Source organism: Sceloporus occidentalis, unplaced genomic scaffold, assembly GCF_023333645.1.
Source record: "Sceloporus occidentalis isolate IW3139 unplaced genomic scaffold, rSceOcc1.0.p SCAF_457, whole genome shotgun sequence".
NCBI lineage: Eukaryota > Metazoa > Chordata > Lepidosauria > Squamata > Phrynosomatidae > Sceloporus > Sceloporus occidentalis.
Window position 1 is genome coordinate 49,976 of NW_028317437.1, and position 10,818 is coordinate 60,793.

Below are 10,818 nucleotides of genomic sequence, written 5' to 3' on the forward strand. Positions count from 1 at the left end.
GCTTGCGGAAGTCATTGTTGCGAAGAATGTTGCTGCCTACCCATGGGTGGGAGGCCATTAACTAAAAGTGGAAGACCTGGAGTCGGGTTCCTCCTTCACGCGGAGCACGTTCTGCCCTTCTCTATTGGTGGGTGGCCTCTTTTAGTAACGAAGGTGGGGGGTAACAAGACACCCTACGGGAAGGTGCGTTAATCTGATGGAAGCTGTGGACGCTGGTGTTCGGTACGTGGCATTCGCCCCCATGCTGGGGATCTGGGGCGGGTAACACCTGAGATGGGATAGGTGGTGGAGACGCAGAGGGTTGACAGGTTGAATTGCGCTCTTTTTCTAAATGACTGTGTTATGGTTGGTCTTTATAGTTCTACACAATCCATACAACGCTAATAAGCCTGTGGCCATTCTTATCCCAAAATACTTGGGTGGTGTCGCATTTTGTCTGGGTTGGGGTAACGACGACAAGTTGCTTTTGGGGATATTTTTTGTCAGAAGGGAGAAGGAACTTGCCCACCTGGTCTTGTCAAGCATTTTTTGGTTTGTTTACTGATCCAGCAAATCGCTTCGGCATCCCATTAACTAAAATCCCCTCTTATTTTTACAGGTCAATCTGCCAGATAGAAAGGAGGGTATATGTTACCCCCTTGGGCCTAAAGCTGCCACCTCACCCAAATATTTTATTATCTGTGTACGAATGCCACTGTCTGTGAGCTGACACTTTACATGGTGTGGGGTTAAAGCCTCTCCTTTTTTTCTCATATGTTACCCCCTTCACCTCAGTGGGAAAGAGGTAGGGCACAGATAAACTGAATTTCTTTTTGATCCCTCCCATCCCACCGTAAACAACATGGAGGCTGTTTGTGTGTGATTGAACTTGCACTCCCTCGCCTAATTCTTACAAAAATTGAAGTCATGGGTTTTGCGCAAGCGCCTCACATTTTAGTGAATACCAGAAAAAGTAACTCTGCAGATAGTTACCGCATATCTCAAAGTAACACCGGGTAACAACCCCCAAGGCTGGGGTATGAACGGCAGGCAAAAGTGTGTGTAAACTCATTTGTGTGGATAAAATACTCTTTAATGAATTTCCCAGTAACAGCTTGTGGAACTCACGTGGTGCGTCGGGAGAGAGTGCGTGGCTGAGCGGGGGTCTTTAAGATGCAGGAGCAGGCAGGGGTATTTTAATCACTTTACACGCGCTGTAAGGGATTGAGTCCATCTGGAGAAACCAGTAACAGGAACCCCATGTCCCAGCGCCGGCTTTTAATCAATAAACAATTAGAGTAGATCTGTCCCTAATGTAGCTGCCTGCCGGTTACCCCTGCTGTGGGAATTACCCCCTCTCCGTGGTTTCCATTGATTAACACCAAGTATTATGTGACGGCCGCTTTGGTTTTGCTTGGGCAAAAAATAGGGCGATATAATATTCACAGAATGAAAAACCTTGATTTGTATACCAATATTATTAACTGTTTGGAGCTTTTGATCTTTATACACAATGATACAAGATTAACCCATAAAACGTGTCATCATTTAGCAAATGTCCACGAGGGGGAGACCGAATTTTCAGAAATCAGAGCGACTGGCGGCCGGAGAACGGAGAACGAGAGGATGCGGAGGTTAATAAACATAATATAAAGGGATAAAATGTTTAAAATATATTAATGCACAACAAATGACTTTATTAGATACAAATCCGAAGGTAACGTGATACAGATTTACACACACACAGTGTAAGAGGGGACACAGCGAGAGCTGGGCACAAACTCATACAAACTCGTTTTTTTACCCCAGTCTCAGAGTCTTGGGGAAATAAGATTTTTTTAAAGGTTTTTAACCCAATTTTAGGGGAAAATTGGGAGATTCTCAGGGTTTTTACCCTAATCTCAGGGTCTCAGTGTAATTGGGCATGTTTCCAGGGTTCTTAGCCCAGTCTTTGGGTAACTGGACAGTTTCTCTAGGCTTGTACCCCCACTGGGAGAGTCTCAGGGTAAATGGGCAGGTTCTCAGGGTCACACAGTCTGGAGCCAACTCCTTGATATTCTCCTCGATTTAATGATATTTGATCATCCTGATTGCTGCTTTTCTCCCTGCTATATCACAGCTGGAATCCCTGCTTGAATATAGGTGACTCCATTCAGAAAACCATTACCTCCTTACCAGTCACGATCTTAATAAGGATAGCTATGAGAAACATTTGGCTGCCAACATTAGCGATTTGGGTGTTGGGCTATTAAAGTGTTAATATGGCACCAAGGTAGCTTGCAGCTCTCAAGATTATCCAGGGTTATTGGCTCTGGGTGATTGGGAGTCTCTGATGATTACCCCAAAATCTGTCTTGTAGATTGTATGGGGAATATCATAATTTGTTCCATCTAATTTTTCTTAGTTGGCGTGCGCAGAAAATTTCTCTTGTGCAAAAAGTTTCACAGAGCAAAAATTTTGGACATGTGCGCTCTCTAAAAAAGCTATGTGCGCACGCACAAGCGCACAGCTTAGCGGGAACACTGGTCATAGCATATCCGAGGCTCCCTGCTTCTGTCCTGCTTACTTTTAACTATATCTGTGTTTTTTCACTTCATTTTCTGTACAGCAGGTGGCGCTGCTGCTCTGGCTATGAGTGCGAACGAGACACCCCGGGTGACGTCCGTCCGGTGAACATCAACTACTCGGAGTACAAAACAGATTCAAGCGCAAAGAAAAGTGTATAGTCGTGATGTCATAATTATATTTGTACAGATAATAAAGCCCCGTGACGTGGAAAGCCTCCGTTTTTTGTGGCAGCCTCAAGGATCGACATATTTACTAGAAAACGGAGCACTTTAATTGACAAGGACTTTACTATCTGCTTAGCAGGCCATTGCTGGAGGACAAAATATGTTTCAAGGTGTTCTACACCATCTGGGCACAAAACAGACCAAACTTCATTATTAGAACATTATTATTTCCTAAAATCTAACACACAGCAGCTGGATTTATGGCTTGGCTCAGCCTGAAGGACGGGAGTCCCCGCTGATGGTTGTATCATTCTGACCAACAGCAGAGGACAATATGATGAGCTTAAGAAAACCAGATGGAACTGGGTATCAGATACCCAAGACCAAACTTTATTTTTGAGTGAACCCAGGGCCGTATCTTGAGAATCCCCACATATCAGGCTGTTCTACATTCCAACAGTTTCCGAAAGCTTTTCCTGAAGCTGTCATCTAGAAAGGCGTAGAGGAACGGATTGAGGCAAGAGTTGGCGTAACTCAGGCTAGTGATGAAATATGAGATCCCGATGACCAGTGATGTCTCCTGCAAGTCTGTGGTCAGCGACACGATGGTGGCCAAATGAAAAGGAGTCCAGCAGAAGAGACAAACTGCGAGGACCACAAAGACCATGATGGTTACTTTCTTCTTGGCTTTGTCCAAAGCTTTAGCATTGGAATTCAACCTCATGTGCCGCAGCTTGTATAACATGACCATGTACAAGATGCATATTGTGGAGACGGGGATAGCAAAGCCCAACATCAAGGTGTATATACGACTGGCCTTAAACCACGTTTTCTCAGGCTTGGGGAAATTCAAACCACAACTTTTAAATTCCAAATCATCCATGTAAACCCCGGCGAAAACGGTAAAGGGCAACACGATGACAATGACCAGGACCCAGACCAAGAGGCTGACAATTTTGGCAGCTCTGTAGGTACGATAGGGCATCCTTTTGGACCTCACTGTAGCTAGAACCACAAGATAGCGGTCAATGCTCATTACGGTCAAGAAGAAAATGCTGGAAAAGATGTTGTAAAGGTCAATGGACAAAATAATCTTGCAGAGGACCACTCCAAAGGGCCAATAATGGAGCAGGATCTCGGCAATGTTAATGGGAAGGACGAGAGTAAAAAGGTCGTCTGCTATCGCCAAGTTTAGGATAAAGAGGTTGGTCACCGTCTTCATTTTGGGAGCTTTGAGAATGACGTAAATCACGGCCGTGTTTCCTGTCAGCCCCACAACGCAGATCACTGAGTAGATGACAGGGAGAATGATGTAGAAGTCAGTGGATAACTCGTGGTTAGTGAGATGCATCTTGGAGTTATCATGATAACAGATACCCCCAATGGGATCACATGACAAGTTGGAAGTACTTGGCCATGAAACGTTCTCCATGGCTCCGTAGTTCAGATCTTGTTAACGGACCGAGTGGAATTTCAGGACGATAATCTTCTGAGCTCTATGGATGTTCTAGATTATCTCCAGAAGATGCCAACATCTCACCGGCAAATGCTTGGTGCATCCCGCGTGACTGATGATTTACAACCGCAGCCTCCTGGATAACAGATGCCGTAATTTGCTTCGGGGGGGAAAAAAACCTGGAACCTCAGAGCTTCTAAATTCCAACTCTAGAAAAGACAAATAATCCGTATGGGTGACGGCATTATAAATTAACACTTCAAGTTCCAGAACAGACTGAAAGTCCATTGAAACTTTTTTCTCCCCAAACTTACCCTTGGCTATAAAACACGTAATCTTAATTACCGGTACTTCCTCACAGTTGCAGTTTTGGAAATGTGAAATAAACAGAAATTGACATTTCACACCTTTTAGGTAATATGATTTGGGGAATGATTTCTTCTAGTTTTGGAAAAAGGGACTAAATTCTTTTCCTCGCCCTGACAGACGAGGACTTCTGCCCTATTTTATTATATTATTATTTGATTGTATTATTATTTTATTTTATTATATTATTATTTTATTATATTATTATTTTATTATATTAAAATATAATAATATCTCAAACAGAAGGAAAGAAGGAACCCATAACAAAAAAAATAATGTTCATTAAGATAAATGACTTTGGTCACAGCGGGCGTTAAGAAGCCACAGAAGGGTTAACAAGGAAATTTTTTGGCTCGGTTCCGACAATTTATCTTTCCGAAGGAGTAAGAACTTTCCCTTTTTTGTATCCGCTGGAAATTGTTCATCAAACAGTGGAAATGTTTTAGCACTTAACCGAATATCCTCCGAAGAATAATAGACATATTATATCTCTCGTGGGAAGACAGAGAAAAAAACCCCTTTGAAAATAGAAGCCCTTTAATCTAGAACGAACACGGGGAGGAATAATCTCTATTTCCTACCTCCGGATTCCTTTTTTTTTTCCCTTGAAAAACAAGAGACTTGAAATCTCTTTAATGTACTCAGACAACCCACACCTGATCATAAGAAAAAAAACAACACTTAACTAAAATGAAACCTTTTCAACCCAGTTCGAGCCGTGATCTCCTCCCCTCCGAGGGATTAGCGCCCGCCAGCCGGCAAACGGAAAATACATTGACGCCTCTCTATAGTCAGAATAATCGAATGCAAAATTGTAAGTATAGAATCCCGTGCAAAGACGGGGTACCAGATGTGACCCCTTTACACTCGTTACTCACCCACCATTAAAAAATAACGTAACCTATGTGGAAACAATCCCCGATATCCGCAGATCCGGCATTTTTTCCCTAAAGTTTTTCTATTTTTTGCTGAGCCGAGTAAATGATATGTTTGGGGGGCGGCCGTACATACTGTGAAGGGTTAAAGCCTATATGTGCCTAGATGAGGATGTTGGCAGCAGGTAAGACCCCCACTAGACTTATTGGCCGGGGGGGGATCATTGCTCGGCAGGTAAAGTTGGAGTTAAGATCTCTTGACGGCCCCTGACGCTCGAGGCTCTTAAGGCGGCATCAAGGTTATTGGAAGGCATTATCTTACCTGGGGTCTCGGAGAGCGTGCGCGACCTGCTCAGCTGCTCAGCCTCCCGTCCTCTGAAGCCTCTCCGTACCCTGCAGCCTCTGCTGTTAAACCCCCTCCCTGCTCTGTGAAGACCTTCTCTCCACCCTGCAGATCCTCTCTCTCTCTCTTCTGTGCAGACCCTCTCTCAGCTCTCTAGCCTCTCTCTCTCAACTGTATAGACCCTCTCTCCGCTGTATAGACCCTCTCTCCGCTGTATAGATCCTCTCTCAACTGTATAGACCCTCTCTCCGCTGTATAGACCCTCTCTCCGCTGTATAGATCCTCTCTCAACTGTATAGATAATCTTTTAGCTGTATAGACCCTCTTTCAGCTGTATAGACCCTCGCTCAACTGTGTAGACCCTCTTTCAGCTGTATAGACCCTCTTTCAGCTGTATAGACCCTCGCTCAACTGTGTAGACCCTCTCTCTGTTCTATCCTTTCTGTTCTCTGCAGACCCTCTGTCTGTTATACAGACCTTCTTTTTGCAATGCAGACCCTCAACCTGCTGTTAAGATCCACTCTCTCAGCCTAACAGTCCCTCTCCTGTCTATAGACCGTATAGACCCCCTAACCCCCTGTATCTCTCTCTCTCGTATGAAGAATAGTTATGTTGGGAGGAGGGAATCTGATTTTTCTGCTGACGTTATGAGCATCGGGGACGTTTCATTCACAGAGGGGAGAAGTTTATCAAAGTGACGTCTCTGTGGGTAAGATCTGGGTTTATGGTGGGTTTCAGTTACTGAATCTCCCTGCATGTACATGGAATGGGGATAGGAGATCAGGGTATCGAAGCTTCTCCATGAAGCTGCTGAACGCTGGGTCACCGGGTCAAGGAGCCGGAACATTAATAGCCCAAAATGCAGCGCTCTATTTCCGAGAGGATGCTTAACTTCGCATTAATTACAGCGCATGCACCGCTGTACCAGGGCCGTTGGATTTAACATTTGGTCTGAGCTGTACAGAAAAGAAAAGGTTAAATCCCTGCTACACTTGGCCTCAGAAAAATACTTCATATATACTATATATATTTTTATAGTCTTGCAGATTGATGGACGACACAACGGCCACAATGAGCGAATTTGAATTAAATGCCAAATTTTTATAACCTGCATGTGGCGATTCGTAACGTCGATTACACAGAGAGATACGAAGCAAAAAACTGGCTGTAGGCGCCAACTCGAGGCCGGTGAACAGTGCCAATGTCACTTAATAGTCAGCTCCTCTGCCCGGGACTCAAATTCCTATTCTGTGTACCGAAGGGAACCAGTGGAAAGCGGAATCATTCGGCACTAGCCACTGGACTGCTAAGATTTACGGGATTCGGGGTCCCAGCTGAGTTCTGTGCAGTTTCCATGCCCGACCAATAGGGGGCATGGTTCAAAGATCAGTAGAATCACCAGGACTCAACCGTCTTTGCCGTCCCATGAGGGCAAGCATCGTATGGCATTCACTAGCCAGACTGTGAACGTGTTCCACGTATGTTCTGAGCTGTCATATTACTGCGGCAATTGGCTCGTCTTGCCCCATGACCTCGAAGCTGCTACCTGCACCAACTCCTTAAATGTCACCATCACTTTACGGCAATTAAATCAGATTTACGGCAACCTCTCTCAGATCCTACAATCTAAAATGCTTGAGCGACGTCCTACAGCGGGTTGGCCCTGAGCCCAATTAGAATTCAAGGTGAGGTCCAAACTCGGAGTACGATGGCCCCGTGAACCCGAGTCCCGACTTCCTTCAGAAAATATTAACGCACAGAACTCATTAATCAAACCGTCATTGTTTGCGCACCAGTAAGACTCGGCATACGCAGATGAAAAGCTGGGAATTATAATGAATCTTTTTTGTGTGCATCGCTGTTTGTGATTTCTTTATCCGAGACCTATGGCACTACTTGCGTTGTGATATTTAACTCACTTAACATAATTACCTTTTCACATGCAAATTCGCAATGTTTTTCCACAAACCTGAGAGGTGTTAATGGGAAATTATCTAATGACTCCTGTTCTCCTCATTGAGAGGTTCCGGAGTAACGTTGAGCGTTTCAAGGAGAATGAAGACACCTCGGACGTCTTCTCCCTACGGTGGAGATGTCTGAAGGGTCTGGTCAAGACTGTTCCTCAAACCAACTTGTTCTGCGTAAAGCCGTTAAAAGATAAAATCCCCAAAATACGTCCATTATTAGAGAGAACTTCGCCGACAGCCATTTTTGTATCCGTTACCGGATATGGTGGACGGAACCTGCATGTTGTCCTTTGTCTATGCTGAAGATGTTCAGAAGACGTGGATCCTAGATAATGACATGGACATTTTATTAAATATTTGAGCCTATAATCCAAAGTAAAGGAACCTTTTATTCCAAAGACATCTTCTATCTCCAACGAAAGGTGCAACAAGGAGTCATGGAGGACCAGAGCTCCCACGCCACCAAATTTCTGGGCTCAGAGGAGTCGAGACACCTCTCCTAGATCGATAACTATACATTAACCTTCAAACAGTTGTCTTTTCTACCACTTTGCCACTTCATTTTGTAAAAATTAGCACGTTTTGTGTTTTTTCTCTTGTCTCCCGGCTCCGAGGAGCAAAGCCCAGGGCTGGCAGCAGGAATCGCTTGCTTGTTAAACTTCTAATTGTCAGAATTCCGGCTCCGGGGACTGATTTAATATCTAATCAAATGAATAGAAATTAAACCTGTTTTTGTTTTACTGCGGAAAGCGTCAAATGTAACATAATTATGCAGAATACACAATACCTGTATTTCCATACGGCCGGGGGCATCGTGATTCATACTCATCTGTCACGTTGGATTTTCAGCCAGATTTCGACAGGCTCGGAGCTGGCGTAGAGCGTCAATTTACTAGGGGAAGATTGACTAAATGGTAGCCCCCCTCGTTGATTCAGTGTATTTTCACCATGTTTCTCCCATAAGTCTCAGCCAATTTCATATTTTAAGATAATTTTATATTTTATGTAGATTGCAAGCTCTGGGGGTAAAATCGTGGCCGGCTTTAACTTTATCATTATTTTAGATTCTGATACCCTTCCTGTATGATTTAAGGTCATTTACAAAGAAATCAATCAATGCTGATTTGTATGGACGTGTCTTTGGTTATATTATTTTTAATAACTATTCTATTTGAACGTAGAAAGATTTCTTGAAGTTCTGTTGAGTCCAAGAAGAAAAAAGAAAAATAGCAAATAGCACCTAAAAATGCACATTCTGTAGCTAAAAGCCTTGGGGGAAGTTGTTTTCCTTGCACAATGCTCAAGCCTGAGCATAAAGTGCGCCAGACAGTAACTTCCCCAAGACTGGATAAGCAATCTAGCAGGTGGTCTGCAGGTCTGGGGGGAAAAATAACCCTGAGCAGTCGCTCTTCAAGTTTCTACAGTAAAAAGGAGATGTTTCAGCGTTAAGCCTTTTACCCACTCCTGAGAGAATAAACCATACATGGAAGACAAACTGGTTTCCAGTTGGGTTCCGTGGAAGACTTCACAAGGAGATGGCTGCTTCATTGAGTGAATAATGGACCGGTCAGGGTCTATCATCTGCAAGGTTCTAGTGGGGATTATAACATTTAGAGCTTGCCCAGGATACTAATGACCCAGCGCCCGTCATCATGAACCCATAGATGACGTTGTCTGGCAACCAATTTTTGATTTGTGAGCCGGAGAAAAGACATGGTAGAGAATAGAAGACTATTTATGTCTCGGTTTTGTGAAATTTGTAGCAGCTACAACCAAAGAGGACTTCAGAATCAAGTAAGATCTCAACCACACAGTAGAAATCCTTGGTTGGCTTGATGAGCAATTGTTAATGTATCCTCTGCTGGGAACCATTACTGGATGATCCCTTATGGTATCCCCAGGGAGATTTTCATGTGACAGAGGAACCAGGCTGACCTAATTATGTAGATAGGTTTATTGATTGGAAACGTCCGGCCCGGTTAGGAAGTGTCTGATGGCATTATGGATCCAGGGAAGATCTAAAGCTCTGAGTTCTCCTGGAACGTCCAAGGAGTAATTAAAATCCACATCAGAGAAGCGCTAGGATCGGCGTAAATTCTGTTCCCCGAGTCTTCTCTTCTGCATTTCTTAGGACATTTTGAGATATTCAGGGGCCAGGGTTCAGTTATACCCAATTTCATTGAACTCTTTGCTGGAATCTTTTGATTCTTTCCAGGAAATGGAGTTTTTAAGGACGAAGTCTGTGTTTTAATCTAGAAGAAGGAGAAAGTGAGTGTCAGAAGCTCCAGGCATATAATAAAAGACTTCAACTACAGCCAGGACTAATATCGTGCGAAACGCGCCTGCAAGGAGAAATGCGTCAGCACCATTTCCAGTCTATTTTTGTTTGTGGCCAGGTGTGACGTTCTTCATCCATATCTAAATATATATCTCCGCCGACAGCATCTCGTAGTGTAGTTACCGCCCGTAGTAATGGGAGGGTTGAGTTTTGGGGACGTGTGGAGGATGCTTAGATGGTATTTACAGGATTTTTTCATTTCTATGGCCCCATGAAATTTGGGGAACTTGTTAAATATATTGTTGGAAGAACTTGGGTGGCCAGCCGTGACATCATAATGTGCGGATCTTGGGCAGAAAGAGACTAGGTTTTGGCCCAGCGATGTCTTGTGGAGGTGTCTCTTCTCGAAAGGGTGACGCCGACCTGTCGATACAACTGCATAATGTGTAATATTTGGAAGGCTCTTTCCTTATGGGAATAATTAAGTTAATGGCATAATAATAGAAACATGAACAATGCCGATCCATTCCATGAAATGCCGATCCATTTAATGCATCATTAATGCAACATGCATTTACCCCTCCAGGCCATTAATTGGTTAAACATAGACCCCTAGGTGGTGCTAAGACCCTCTAATTACCAGCTAATTAATTACAGCTGCTCGATTACATGAGGTCACGTTACTGGCAGCCTCCATAAGTGTGATCACGGCTCGATTTCGAGGGGATTGGGGCAGAAATCATCAGCCAAAGTATTTATTGGACTATTATTCCCATCATCCCCAACCTCAGACAATCTGTTTATCTTATGATAATTAGTATG

At 43.8% G+C, this 10,818-nt stretch overlaps 1 protein-coding gene across 1 annotated transcript; it reads right to left on the minus strand.

The window, feature by feature from the left end:
- Positions 1-3,147: 3,147 nt before the first annotated feature.
- LOC149271831 (neuropeptides B/W receptor type 2-like) lies at positions 3,148-4,062 on the minus strand. The gene has a single exon (XM_089507104.1). The coding sequence runs from the start codon at positions 4,060-4,062 to the stop codon at positions 3,148-3,150; it is 915 nt and encodes a 304-aa protein (XP_089363230.1).
- Between the last annotated feature and the right edge of the window lie 6,756 nt (positions 4,063-10,818).